The sequence below is a fragment of the Acomys russatus genome, chromosome 9 (assembly GCF_903995435.1).
Source record: "Acomys russatus chromosome 9, mAcoRus1.1, whole genome shotgun sequence".
Taxonomy (NCBI): Eukaryota; Metazoa; Chordata; class Mammalia; order Rodentia; family Muridae; genus Acomys; species Acomys russatus.
In genome coordinates, this window is record NC_067145.1 from 25,169,520 (window position 1) to 25,184,914 (window position 15,395).

General features: G+C 43.6%; 1 protein-coding gene across 4 annotated transcripts in view; it reads left to right on the plus strand.

The window, feature by feature from the left end:
• Positions 1-15,395, plus strand: part of Ctnnd2 (catenin delta 2) — an 843,915-nt gene that overhangs the window by 799,922 nt on the left and 28,598 nt on the right. For all 4 annotated transcript variants that reach the window (XM_051151017.1, XM_051151020.1, XM_051151018.1 and 1 more), the window contains one exon: positions 1,327-1,411. In XM_051151017.1, coding sequence (XP_051006974.1) covers positions 1,327-1,411 — 85 coding nt within the window. The remainder of the gene's footprint in view (positions 1-1,326; positions 1,412-15,395) is intronic.

The window sequence follows — 15,395 nt, forward strand, 5'->3', positions numbered from 1 at the left end:
GTAGGTTCTTTCAAGGATGGTGGTTGAATCATTAATCTGCTCCAGCAGCAATGCCTGAAAGAGATCAAGCATTGTTATTGCGTGTGCCAATGATACTGCCCATCGAGAGACTGAAAGCCCCCTTAGAGTACTCATACAGTTTTATATATTAGGACGATTATAAGGACTGCAAAGGTAACAAGCAGAGCTATGCTCCATAACAGCATGAAGTCCTCAGGACATGTAGGTCACACCCACCATGAGCATGCTAACTGGTGGGCCATATTCCATGAGTTGAAGAGCTGTTTTTGCTCTTCCTCCTGCACGGACCCCAACAATACAGTGTTGTAAGTACAGAAATGCAACCACGTTTTTCCTGCTAGAGTGACAGTTAATTGAGTAACTCTGGTCAAGAACCATATGCCCCCCAAAACTATCTTACAGAAAAAAATGAACTGGCCTTTAAGGTAGACCATATCAATGGTGGCCACTAGAATTAGGCAGTTAGTGGTTTTAAAAAAAAAAAGCCCAGTCTGTTAGAACTAGGTATCTACAATTAGTTAGCAGCTTCTCCAAGCAATCTCTAGTCAGAATGACTTTCCAAGAATCTGGTGGGACTGAATCCATATGGCTATATTGGCCTAGTCTCTGTTTTGACATGCATATTGGCACTGAGCCAAAAGGTAGGAGTTGTGTCTTCATAGCAATTGCAAAGGCAACCTAAGAAAATGTCAATAACCAATGATTATAAGTTTCTGTGGTCTTGATCCAAAGGACTTGAAGAGTACATATGTCTTCATAGATTCTTGTTTATGGGCATTGTTAGGTGTGTGTGTGTGTGTGTGTGTGTGTGTGTGTGTGTGTGTGTGTGTGTGTGTGTGTATTCAGTGAAAGACTGTTGTGCGTAGCATCTACAGGCAACAAGGAGAAATTGTTTGTGCTACCACAGGTCAGTGTGCCAGCCCCAAAGCTGCACTTATGCATGCACTGGTGTGGCACAACACAGCTGTAAAAACTTGCTAGATTCAGCCAGTGCTACTGAATCACTTTTCCCTCCAAACTTCTCTTCCATTTTGTAATTAGAGACTATATCTGCTTCTTCCCTAAGCATCACAGTTCTTGTGTTTGCTCTTTGGAAATTCCTCGCCAAACAAATTCTTGCCTGTCACCTTCCCAGGCGTGTTGCTGAGGAGGAGAATGGGGATAGGTGAAGCAATGTTTTACTGAAGAGAGAGAGAGAGAAAAAAAAAAGAGGGCGGGGGTGGATTTTGATGTTTCCTGAGAAGACAGTGAGGTTGCAAACCAAGATGCCACCATCATCTGCGTTTCCTGTCTTTTCCTTATCAGGCACTCTCCAAAGGTGGTCAAGGCTGCATCTCAGGTCTTAAACAGCATGTGGCAGTACCGAGACCTGAGGAGTCTGTACAAGAAGGTAAGATTGCTTTTCCTTACCGGAGGCTCCTGGGCTCACAGGTCTTAGGCCCAGAGATGCCAAAACTGACCATAAGAAGAAGCTATCCCGGGCTGGAGAGATGGCTCAGAGGTGAAGAACACTGACTGCTCTTCCAGAGGGCCTAAGTTCAAATCCCAGCAACCACATGGTGGCTCACAACCCTCTAGAATGTGATCTAATGCCCTCTTCTGGCCTGCAGGTGTACATGCAGGCAGAGCACTGTACACATAATAAATAAATAAATCTGAAGAAGAAGAAGAAGAAGAAGAAGAAGAAGAAGAAGAAGAAGAAGAAGAAGAAGAAGAAGAAGAAGAAGAAGAAGAAGAAGCATCCCAGATAGAGGGGATGTTTGTCTGAAAGCCTTGGCAGCTGAAACAAGAGAATCGGGGGGGAGGGGGAGGATGAGGAGGAGAAAGTTCCTATCTGTATACCAGCATACCACGATGTGAGCCCACTTGACTAATCAGATCCAAACTCACGGAACTGTACACACCAAACCATCCTTTTAGATTCCCTAAGAGCCTATACATTTTCAAAACTTTTATTTATTATCATCATCATCACCGTCGTCATTCTTACTTTTACTGTGTTGTGTTATATATGGGCACATATACCACGGTGTACTTGTGAAGATCAGAGAACAGCCTGAGAAGTGGTTTCTCTCCTCCTACCTTTATGTGAGTTCCAAGAACTGAGCGCAAGTCTCCAAACCTGCATGGGAAGCACCGTGGCCTGCTGAGCCATCTTGTTGGCCCTCTGGTTGCTTTTATCTTAAAATATTCCCTTACTTACTCATCTGTCTATTTTGTGTGCGCGTGTGTGCCATGCGTGTGTTATATGGGCCATGTGCAGGCAGGAGACCACAGAGAACAAAAGACATTAGCTCCCCAGTACCTAGAGTTACAGAGATTGTGAGCCACCACATGGGGAAACCTTTGAAGAGTACAGAGTGAGCTGGACCACTGAGACAGCTCTTCATCCTCCTCTTTCATTTCAGAGTAACAAATACATACAAATTTTAGAGAGTACAGCATGCCGGTTCACTACCATGCATCCATTGGTTATTGAGGCACTCAAGATATTTACTTCATCCACTCTCTTAAGCATGTGTCTCTTTTCATAGTGGAAAAAATTCAAGAGATACCCTTTGGCTATCTTGAAATTCACGATACAATATTTAGGATACTACTAATTCACTTTAAAGAAAAAAGAGCTGGTGTATTCCAATGTAGACCAAAAGATCATAAATTTAGGGATTTTGAAAAAAAAACATTAATTTTAAAAGCACAAATACATTTGAATAATTGCAGAGAGTACACAGAAAAAAAAATAGCTCAAGAACAATCGAGGGAGTCAAAAATATGGCAGCTGAATAAAAATCACCTGCAAGATGTGGTAGTTGCTCTGTGTTCCTGGTCCCTGAAGACCTTAGCACATGACTGCCCAGAGAATAGAGATGAAGGTTGCCCTGGCCTGCCTGGATCACAGGAGGCTTGGTGTTCCTGCTGTATGCTTACACAGTGAGCAGGAATTCATATTGTGCATTTAGAAGTATCTGTGTTCTCAACATGATCTAAAACTAAAATCTGAAAAGTCCCACTTCAAGAGAAATGGCTTTGTACCCCACGTCTGAGATCCACCAAAGAAAAGATGCTTACATTTTCTAATTTTCTTGGGAGCTGGGTTCTGGGTGGGCATTCTTAATAATATTTTCCAAGACTGTTTGTTTTTGTTTTTGCTATTCCTAGTCAAACACTATGAAGAATTTAAATTTCATTAATAAGTAGAGATGGGGAACATCATAAATGCACACACACAGAGAGAGGGCAGGGAGAGGGAGGGAGGAAGAGAGAGACAGAGACAGAGAGACAGAGACAGAGAGACAGAGACAGAGAGAGACAGAGACAGAGGAGACAGAGACAGAGATGGAGGGGGTGGGGAGGAGAGGAGAGAGCACCCGGCCGGGTTCAGAAACAAAAAGCGGGACTGGGAAAAGTGGATGGCTCCACCTGCCATAGAGCCTGGTGCTGAGAGAGCCAACTTCCCTGTGTGTACCTCTGCCACCAGCCCCTGCATCCAGCAAGCTTCTAGGGCAGGATGTGAGGGCACACACAGTGTCTCACATCATAAGACACGAGAGACATCTTGCCAGAGGCACATTTTGTCTTTCTCTAAGCCTATGGGGAAAGTAAAATATTTAATACCGTGTCTCCTATGTTTCAGTCTATTTTTAGATTTCCCCAAGGACCCTTCTTCTCCCTTTAAGCACTCAGTGCTTTGCACTTTAGTTTATAAATTTTAATTTATGCATTTCTCTTTCCAAGCTTTTCTGTGCTTCTAGATATGGTGTGGTTAATTGAAAACAGAGATCATAAAATTATGAGTTAGAAGAATACCCCAGATTGGTGATAAACATCTTTAAATATTTTTCCTTTTTAAAATGGTCAAATGTTTGAGGTTCTTTCTGTTTGGCATGAAATTGTGACGTCCATGGTCTTTGCTTACTCCTTCTTGGGCTCCTCCAGAAGCCAATAGAAATCTCCACCAGTGAAGGTTCCTCAGCTAAACAGACAGGCAGAGAGGTAGTTCCAAGCCAGTGGCAGCAGAAGCTCCAGTAGACGCTGCCTCACACAGGACCTGCACTCACGTCCTGCACTTCCGCCCCTCAGCTCCTGCTCATTCTGTGTGCACCAGGGAAAGCAGCTCAGAGAAACTGCCAAGCTACTTACTGAATGGGTGTATGAGCTTTTCACTGAGGGTTTTTTGTTTTGTTTTGTTTTTCTTTGTTGGTAGTAGGGTTCAAAAAGTGTAATTATCTTGCTATTTTCCTAGAAAGAAGAATGTGTTGACAGGAATTTAATGGAGCTAGAAATTCAAGAGCTGATATGGTTTAAATGTGTTTCATATGAGCGCATGGAAGAAAGAGGGACTGGACAAATCAATGTGATGTTTTTAGTTGGCCCATGATTAAAAAATGTTGAGAAAGAGCTGTTCTTAATCATTTCCAAATTATACAGTTGTGAAATGAAACAGGCACCTCTGAGCCCAGTGTCATGCACTCCCTTGATAACAGGGCTGAGATTTCCTAATCACTTTCCCTTTCAAAGTCACTCTTCCTCTTCGATTGTCTTTAATTGGCAAGGAGGCTAGTTTCTTTTCTGGTCTTCCCTGCCAATTTACATCCCATGGAAAAGCTGTCTGATCCATATCTTTTAATTATTCTTACTTCAAATCTACTTATTTGAGTCTATTAGAGATCAGTAAATGAAGGGCTCTGAAGAAAACTTAAGACACAGAGGCCATGACTGTGGGTGAGTGTGAAGGGACGGAGGGACTGTTGGCAACTCTGTTAGTTTCTGAATTATATACTTTAAGTGCTAAAGCATGGATCAAAGGGAAGAAATTATCCAGCTAAATCTTAAAGAATGTTTAAAATTTGTATAATTAAGAGTTTGAGGTAGAGGCATTCTAAGAGGGAGAAGATGATCGGGAGATGAAGATTGGGATATCTGAGACCCAATTTGGCTCCATCCATCACCAACTTTAGTTCAGCCCAGCCAGGCCCAGAGGCCAGACATGCATATCATTAGCGGTATTATTCAGAGATGCATTTAATCAGCTAGAATACTTTGGCTATGTGAGTTCTGACCAAAACAAAAACAAAAAACAAAAACAAAAAAAGAAGAAGAAACTGTTGTTTAATTGTGATGCATTTGGTGCCCAAAACACATTCATGGTATTTGAGCCTTCAGTGTGAGTGGAGTTCATCTGTATTACCCTCTTCAGGGAAAATAAGCAGAGGTTATCACGGGAGCATTGCTTAATGTGTCACCTTTTTCAAACAGCTCTCATGTTTTGCTAGCCTTACATAGAATTGTAAAATCCCTTCTCATCCTTAAATGACTAGTGGATGGCTCATAAAAGAAAGGAAGGGAGTTTGCAAGAGTGCTGGAATCAGCAGTACTTGGCTTTGTAGAAACTTAGGAATGAAAATAAGCCCCCTGACTGACAAAATGAAGTGTGTATGTTTGACCATGTTTGTGGAGTGTTAGGATGAGTGGCTCGGGGAAAGGGGAAAGAGTTCTAGCTCTACCCAGGGAGCTAGAACTCAGCCACCAGGGTGGCCTGGAAAAGTGATTGTCCATGACTGCGTTAGAAAGGCTATGGCAGAATTTCTATTGTTCAGATGTTCCTAGTGTCGGTGGTAAGCCTGACCCAGTGAAGGGTGTTATTCCAAGTCAGCGTAGCTGCGATTAACCAAAACTCCACACGCATCTCTTTATCTGCAACTGCTGTCTCCAAGCCACATGAAGCAAGTCCAATTTCTCATCTCTGCAACAGAAGAGCTATCTGTCTTCAGGTCACCAGGAGGCCACGCCCAGGTGGCCAGACAATCTGAGTTTTAATGCATCAGGATAGCCTGAGCCTTTACCACTGGTGTAACTGGTGGCCATGGGCAGGCAAGTCCTTTCACATGTCCTGTGTGTTGTAGCCTTCCTGAATGAATATGGGCTCCAGGTTTCTGTGAGACAGGGGAGACAAGTGGACACTAGGCTTCCCTGATGCTAGACACAGAATGTCTGCTAGATTCATGCCCGTAAGCCTTGTCATATTACTTGAAGAAATAGAAAGGGAAGCAAATAGCCCAAGGTCAAAGGCATAAACCAATCATTTCCTGGCATCGTGACTTCAGGTAGGTCACTTGCCAAGAATGTTGGCAGACCAAAGATGCACCAAACTTCACACCAACACAGAGATATAGTAGACTGTTTGTGTTCCTTTTTCCCTTTCCGGGTAGTTGCCAGATTATTAACTAGCCTTGTCCAATACTCTACCACAGTTTGTGTTTTACCAGCAGAATCTTCTTTCTGAGTATCTAGGCAATGGGCGCAGAAACCTGGAGGTCATTACCCAAAGCCACCCTTCTATCAGATTTGGGAACCTTCCTCAACCTCCATCCTTCAAAGCCTTTGATGGAGACCACAGGCATGTGTCCTTTCAGACCCTCTCCAACTTTTATGTTTCCATGGGTGACATAAAAGCCATAACCCCTGCCTGTCTGGGCTTGCCGGTGGTCAAAGGGAGAGTAATCATCAATACGCTTTGTATACACAAAAGTAATTTGCCCACAGAAGTCGCTGATAGGGAAACGATTATCATGCCATCTGTCCCTGTTGTCCTCCTCTCCACAAGCTGCTGGGGGATTGGGGCTAAAGATTTCATTCTGTCATGATTACTACCAAAATTCACTCCTATCACCATTCTCACTGTCCTTCCCACCCCCACCCCACCCCCATGATCCTCTGCTGCTTTCTGCTGTCTAGAGATGCCCAGACAGTGTCCTTTACCCACAGTCTTTCCCTAAGCAACTCCACCTTTGTAATGGAGCCCAGCAGGAAGAACCGTACATATGGAGCCTTAGTAAAGAAAGTCAAGAAAGTTATGGGCTCAGAATTTTGTGACATGAATTTGAAAAGCTAACTGCCATGGGATTTGTGGGTGGGTATTTCCGGGGTGTGTCAGTGCCAAGTGAGTTAGGTATACTGAAGACCCCTATTACTCCGAAGGTCAGAGTGAAAGTTAAGGAAGAATATGATATGAATTCCAGTAAAGTCTGTCTCTGCCCTCCTCCACACAAGTGTCCCCACTTTGGCCCCATATGCCTCCAGTTTGGAAATGTTGTGGAACAAATGAGCAAAAGCAGTCTTCCCGTGGCTGCATTACACTCCAGCCTTCCACCTTGCCTCTGGCTCTCCATCGTGCCTTGTCCATCCTTGAGAAGCTCATCTTGCTGTTCATTCCTTACATTTTGATGTGCTGAGCTCGTGATGCCTGGGACTCTTTTGCCTGGTGTACATATTTCCCCTGAGTAGACAGAACTCTTCCCGCTAGGTTGGGTGCAGCTAGGCAAATGTGGCTATTACCCTCCATCTAGCTCCCTAGCCCTAGCCATCTACACCCCCTGTTTTAAAAATTGTTCTTCAGTACCACATTGAGATCAGATCCCAAACAGTCTGCTCGTTCTCCCTGGACCCCCTTCACTGTTAGCACAGACTCGCACTCATCTCCATGACGTTGCCCAGACACCATCCCTGGCTCTGCTGTAGAGCTGGAGACCCCAGCCTCTACCCACCTCACGCTACATTCGAGGTCAGAGTAAACAACTGTCTCTTAGATGCTGGATGGCTGGGCTGAGCTCTTATGTGGGTTTTCACCTTTACACTCGGCCTTTGCCGGCCCACTGTCCAGAGAGCTGCAGGAATAAACGTTCTAAAGGGTCAGTGTGATTCATTCCTCTCTGAGTTCACCCCCCACCATGGTTCTCAGGACAGAGTCCTGACATGGCTCGTGAGTCCTTCCAAAACCAACCTGGGCCTCTCTCTAACTCATCCCGCCTCCTGCAGCCATATCTGACCACTCTCAGACCTTCCATTAAAGATGTGTTCTGTCCCATGGCTCTTTTCAGCCTTCATTCACCCTTAATTTTGATATTATCTCCCTTGAACAGAAAATGTCTGAACTCTCCTTAGTCCAAACTGAACACTGCTTAGTAATGTGAAACAGTTAGTTTAGAAGTATGATGAGTTTGAATAAATTATTTTTAATTCACACTTCAAATGACTTTTCAGTATTAGAAGCCCATGGCTAAGCATATTCCACCACACTGGCACTGCACCATTTGATGGCTGCACAATTAGTTATGTTTCTGATGCAAACGGTTTCCGTTCCTGGCTCAGATATTTGTTGCGGGAGAGTTTGCACCAGTAACTTATTTACACTGCAAGTCATCTGTCCCTCCATAAACATTGAAACCACGTTTGCGTCTGACCCTGGAACAGTTAATATACACCCTAATGAAAAGCACCAAATAAAGAAATTCCCAGATATATAAACGCCTCTGGAAAGAGACTTCATCTGAATGCATGAGAAATAAGACTGCAATCAGTGAAAGAAACCAACGCTGTGTCACCAGCAAAAGTAATGGAGATGCTTTTTAACTTCTTTTTTTAATAAAAAAGTCACAGGTCTTAGTTTATCTCAACTACTTTGATTACTCTCTGTGCCAAATTTAAAATTTCCTCTTACAGACACCAGTATCTGTGAAGATACAGCCTACAGTTTAATGGCATAGAAAATTGAGGCTTATCTCATCCCCAGCCAGTGCAGATCACTGTTTTATGGGTCTTCATGAGCCATTGTGTTCAGGACCACTTTAGCAGGCCTTCCTGAACACAGACTGGGTAACAGGCATTGACTTTAAATTTCACGCAGCCCATTCTGCTTCCAGAGAATTATTTACACAGCAGTTGCTTAAAGAGTAAGCTTGTTAATCATTTGGACTCTGAGTTTTTTTGTTATTTTAGTTTGCTGTTCCCTATTAAAGTTTACATCTTTGTGTTTCTTAGGGTGGTTTTAAGTTCATACAAAAACTAAGAGGTAGTACACACTTCTCATATGACCCCTACTTAATACATGGACAGCTCTCCCGATTGTAACATGTGCTATCACTTCAGTACATTTGGTAAACACATAATCAGCTGGAGTCCCGCTGAGGGTTTGCTACTGTGTATATTCTATGGGCTTGGACAAATGAATGATGGGATGGATATATCATTGTAGTGCCCTACAGGTTTTCACTGGCCTGAAAGCTTTCCGTGTCCTACCTGTGGACTCTGGAATTGGAGTTGAACAAGACTCTGTGTGTGTGTGTGTGTGTGTGTGTGTGTGTGTGTGTGTGTGTGTGTGTTATGTTGTGTATGTGTGTATGAGCATGTGTGGTGTGTATGCATGGTGTGTGTGTGTGGTGCATGTGCGCACAAGTATGCATAGTGTGTATACACGGTGTGTGTGTGTGTGCTCACATGCATGAGCACATGTGGTATATACGCATGGTGTGTGTGTGTGTGCACATGCAGAGACTAGAGGAAGATGCTGAGTATCCTATCCCTGTCTAGCCTTGTTCTTTTGAGACAGTCTCTAGTTGAACCTGGAGTTATGTTGATGTCCAGCAAGCCCCTAGAAACCTCCTGCCGCCACCTTCTGTGGAAGTGCAGTTCCAGTCAGTGTGCACAGTTACGCCCAGACATTTGCATGTGTGCTGGGACTAGAATTCACATCATCCTCGTGCTTATGCAACAGGCCTTCCTCCCATTGAGCTGTCCCTCCGGCCAATGCATGGGCTTTGAGTTAAAGTCTTCTTCAGTTATAGTAGAGCACTATATTGGTTTTAATCAGGAAAATTCCATATTTTCTCTCCTGTTGTGACAAAATGGCCTCTTACAAAATTGTAACCAATGTGCCTGAATGGTTCATCAGCAGGTGGATCACCCTGATTGTGTTGGCACCTGGGCTAATATTATTAGCTAGCATCTTCCCTGTGATCCCCATATATCTTTCTGTGTATGCCTCGTTCCTCATTTTTGGAGAACACACCAGCTCAGCTCATCAGACAAGCTTGTCATTCCCCAGATCTCACTCAACACCCATGATCTGGTCATGGAGTGTTAATGGGACTTCCGTAATAGGACCAGTCTACTCAACCAAGGCCTCTTGGGAACTCTAAGCTGCCCTTGGCAGGTTTTGAAGACAGCGACACTATCACCTGAATCATCCTTGTCATCATGGATGATGACACAGTCCCCTTCTCCTGATAACTGATTTATTTACAGTTCAGTTTTGGATGTTGAGGTACAATCAGCCTTGCTTTGTCTTCTGAAATGACAATCATGCTCTCAGAAGGCAGATGGTAGTGGCAAGAAGCTTCACACCAAAGTGAAAATACTTCTGAGCAGAGAAGGCAAGAAGGATGGAAAAGTGAACATCTGTGCTCTTTCTCTGTCCTTAGCACAAGCCCTATCTGTGCGATAACTGTGGAAGAGACAGGTCAGTCCCTATGGCTAGGTAACAGATGATTCATCAGGCATTTAACATTATGCTAAGAAATTCAAAAGTGCCCCAGAGAAAAGACTTCTCCGTGTCCCTAGGAGAATTAACTCACTCTTTCATAAATGCCAGTAGCAAACCAAAAATAGATAAAACATCAAAATCCAATTCTTATGGACAATTAGAGGAATTAGAAATTAATTATCTCCCCACTAATATTTCTGGTGGATGGGGATTCATTTTAGGAATGCCTCTCCTCCATGTGAAACACGGATGTCTCATACCTCAAGTTCTTGTTTCTAAGAAGGCTGGACCACCTATGCTAGAAACTAAGCGGCGTCATAGTAGTGATACTGGATTCTCCATTTTGACATGGGAAACAAGACATAACTAATTTTAGATGTTCTTTCCTTTATCTTCTAGGAGGATAGACGTGGGGTTGCATCATTCATTCATCAAGTGAATAAGACACTTTGGAAGGAGTATGCCCATGCCCTTCCCAGCCTTTCTAACACAGATCCCCATTTCTGCCTGATGTTGTATTCGCTTCATTGGCCATTGCTACTATTGCACAGACGAAACAAGAAATCAATAAGTAATTATGGATAGGCAAAGGAATGCTGCAGATTGCCTCCAGTGCCCAAGTCACTGTGGGTGACAGAGTCTTCTGAGCACTATGCACACATGACCCAGCTGCCCCAATCGTGTAAACGGGACTTATGGGTGCACATTCAACATTCCTTCACAATCATCCTCTGGGCCCCCTCGTGAATTAGAATACTGTTTTGAGATAACAGTCAAAGGAATTCACAGCAAGGTCAAAATTTAAATTTTTTTAATTATCAGCTTTGCAGCAAGGACAGTGAGGGCTACTTTAACACCCCTTTACTGTGTTAGCAAGTATCTAACATGGTGATGGAAGAGCAGTAAATCCTCTATAAAAATCCATTAAACTCCTTGATTGGAAAGCTATTGTTTTCATCAAGGAGCTTGCTCACCAAGAGTTTATTAATCCTTCTACTATGCTAGAAAATTCTTCTCCAAGGAATCACTAGAAAACTGAGAAGACTTGGGCAAGATTCTAAAAACAAATAAACAAACAAATCTCCAAGACGAGGCTTCTGTCTCCAGTCTCTCAGTCGCAGCTCTTCAAGTGTTTTCTTTCCGTATCACTTGATGTCAAGTTAGGTAGCAGAGAAAAGGCTGAGGTTAAACTTGTCTCAGAAGTGCTCTCCTCCATAAATCTGTGAATTTACTTGGTGATGTTTGAATTGACAAAGAGTGTCTTTCTTCATGAGGTCCCTTGACCTCTAAGAGACGATTCTCAGACACTCATCATATGATATCTGTCCAAAACCAAATGCACAAATGGGAATAGTAGCAAAAATCAATTGTGCAAAAGTGGAAATCGATGTAGGTGGCAGTTTGTGAGCAAGAAGTGACTACGTTACAGCTCTTGCTCAAATAGATCCCCACAGAAGGGAAACCCACATAGCTGCGTCCGAATTAAACATTTCCTCTTTAATTCTACCCTATCACAGAGATTTACCCATATGGCTTTAAATCACAAATCACAGAGGGAAAAAAAAAAAAAACAGGGAGGAAAAGACTCAACAAGTTAAATGGAAGTTCACATACATATAGGAACGTACTTTGTGCTCTTAACTCAAACTCAACTGCTTACCATCTGGCACTTAGACTGGATGATGTTACAGCCACCTTAAGTTCCTACCCTTTTTTTTTCCAGCTACTTCTCTCTCTTTCACATGCTGTACTTCCATCCATCCTATGCCTGCAAAGCTGGTTACATAGAGGAAGAAAGTGGCCCACGGTGAGGAAAGCCAGCCTGGCTAAATAGTTGCATCTGGTTTTAGTCACTCTGCCCGGGAGACATGTCCACATGTTGCCTCCTTCTCTCCTGGGGAGCAGGGATATCATTTGCTTGGGTACAACATAGCTATCACCGAGCCTTTCTCATTGGTTGATGGATCTGTCGTGCCTGGACTTCTTCACTGGGCTATGCACAACTGTCCCTTAACTTTAGACTTCTGCTAGACCACTATAAGCAAACCACACTAGAAACAAAAGCTGTATCCTTATATCTCACGCAGTTTTGGAAGTCCTGTTTAAAAAGAAATGTTTATGAGCATAAGATCATATAAAATCTCTGGAAGGCTGTCATGCAGTGGCTTGACTTGGAACATAAGCCCCAAGAGCAACTGTCAAGTCACCTCTTTCACTCAGCCTGAAGATCATTCTGTTAGCACCACTTGGGACCATAGCCCCTGCAGCCCCCAGGTTCCCCGGAACCCATAGCTAATACTCCTATCTACTCTCAGGTTTTCTAAGAATGGGCTCTCCATCCTATATCTTCCATGTCAGTGAAAATGCTACAGTAGTTACTAGTTGCTTCAATTTCAACAACTAGCTGACACCAACAGTCCCTCAGTCCTATATGACCCTGCACTAGGAAAGACCAAGACAGCCTCAGAAAATCTGTCACCAAGTGAACAATACGAAAAATGTTATCCATGGGCAAAGAACAAGGAAAGACAAAGAATTCAGAATCTTGATGCTATCCTGGAGTAGCATGATACCCCCCTTGACAGGGTACCCCCAATGAGACAGACACTGAAGCCCCATTTCCTCAGTGACATATGAGTCCAGTTAGGTCTCTCCCATGACAGTATGTTCCGTGACACCCATTTCTTCAGTCTCCCAGCCTGATATCCCGTATGGCCGCCCTCCCATCCCTACCGGCAAACAGCCATCTCCATATTCATTCAGCACATACCCAGATGCCTATTTGATTGTCTTCGAGGTTCTAGAAATTTCTAAGTGTGTATATTCATATTGGATTCCCTTTCCTCACTTCTTAAGAGTGTGTTCCTCAACAGTTATTTCTTGAATGCCTTGTTTAATTTTTTCTGGACTCAATTCCAATACAGACATACATTTCTCTTGTTCATGGCATGATATTCTGAAGCTATTTTCTTTTTTTAATATATATAAATATATATATATATAATTTATTTACATACATTATCCTTTTTTTACTTTTTTTAATTTTTATTAATTTATTCATATTACATCTCGATTGTTAGCCCTTCCCTTGTTTCCTCCTATTCCTCCCTCCCTCCCACTTCCCCCCTTCTCCCATCCCCTATGTCTGTGATTGAGGGAGACCTCCTCCCCCTATATATGCTCTTAGAGTATCAAGTCTCTTCTTGGTAACTTGCTATCCTTCCTCTGAGTGCCGCCAGGCCTCCCCGTCCAGGGGACGTGGTCAGAAAAGGGGCACCAGAGTTCATGTGAGAGTCAGCTCTCACTCTCCACTCAACGGTGGAGAATATCCTGTTCGTCGGCTAGGTCTGGGTAGGGGTTCGAAGTTTACTGCCTATATTCTTCTTGGCTTGTGCCTTAGTTTGAGGAGGACCCCAAGACCCAGATCCCCCTGTCATAAAGTTCTTCTTGTGGGTCTGAAGCCATTTTCTTTTGCTCTGAAAAAGAGCCAGAGAAACAAGAGGGAAATTTTCTCTTTATTGTTTCTCCAGCCTCCTCTATTCATTCTTGCTCTATAGCTCTGCATTCTCTTTGTGCTGTCTTTGTCTCCTCTCCTGACCACCCTGCTCCAACGTTCTCACTGCTATCCCCTCATACTTAAGTTTCCCAGCTGGTTTGGAGTTTATGCTCTGGGTCTTCCCAGCTTTCCATTTTATACTTCTGTCCCCTGCAGGTAGTCCTGGCAGCTGCCCTCACACTGTGATGGAATCATTTTTCAATGCAAAATTGACAGCATGAACCAAAGAGGACTCCCTGCTAAAACCCCACCCTTCATGGTTAATCATCCAACGTCAGAGGTTTAATTTCCTGCTTGGGTAGCCATCTTGGATGACTTGGTGGGTGAGTGGGTGGGTCACTCCCCCCTCTCCCATGCACACTCTGTCCTGTGACTCCAGTATGCTATATGGCTCATAGCCATCCCTGTCATTGGTGACACCATCTCCTCCATTGAGTAGAAACCTTTATCCATTAGAGGATCTCACTCTCCCATATCTGGTAACGCCGACCTATAGTCTCAGCTTCTTCACAAGCTGGGACAGAAGGACCACAAACTCAAGGTCTGCTTGAGCCACAAATTAATATCCTGTCCCAAAACTAAAAGCAAGAACTGGAGCTGGAAATGCAGCTTGGTGGTAGAGCGCTTGTTTCTATATATGCAAGCCTCTGGATTCAACTCTCAGTCCTGTGAAACCTAACAAAATTAAATAAAAGCTATCATATGCAAGACAGGTGGGGAATGTTGTCCAGGAAAAAATGAAAATGAACTCTGGAGATCAATCCCTGACACTTGATCCCCAGGGAAACAAGCTGCTCTTGGGTTTTGACCACTAATTTCCTTGCTTTCCTCTTCCCTTGCTGTTTTACAGCAAGACATTTCTTCTCCATCTTTTTTTAAACTCCCTGATCTTCTCTGGGACTTTGCTTTGCATCTTATCCTATGAGTATAGTTGATCTCGTTGGCTCTCATATGAATGCATTTAAACACCATTGGTCCCCACATTTATTTCTCTGTCTGCTATCACTCCTGTATTTTAAATCTGTATGAGAGCCTAGCTGTGCACGTGTCTATGTGATGTTTCCACATGGGTAGATGTCCTCCCCAATGGTCCTCACAGCAACACTTAGCTCTCATTTCTTGGTACAGTAGCTCCTTGGCTCTATTGCACCACCTTTCCCATTCTCAGAACACACTCTTCTTGTTCTATATTTGGCGTTGCCAGGCTCCTGTACAGTCCAATTCCTCTTAAATTCTACCCTTGTCTCTGAGACTTTTGCAGCCTGCCTCCCTCTCAGATATTTAGGCTCTCTAGCCTTGCTTCTCCTTGTCCTTCCTCTGCAGGCTACGCCAAGGCCTGCATTGCCTGCTCTCAGATTCACTCTCAGTTTGGCTCCATCCCCTCCAAGCCTAGCTATTTAGAACTCCAACTTAACTGTTGCTTCTTCTGAGAAACCTTCACAACTCTCTCGAACTCTCTGAGGTAGGAGACAGTAGTTTCTCTCCAGGGCTCTTAGGCTA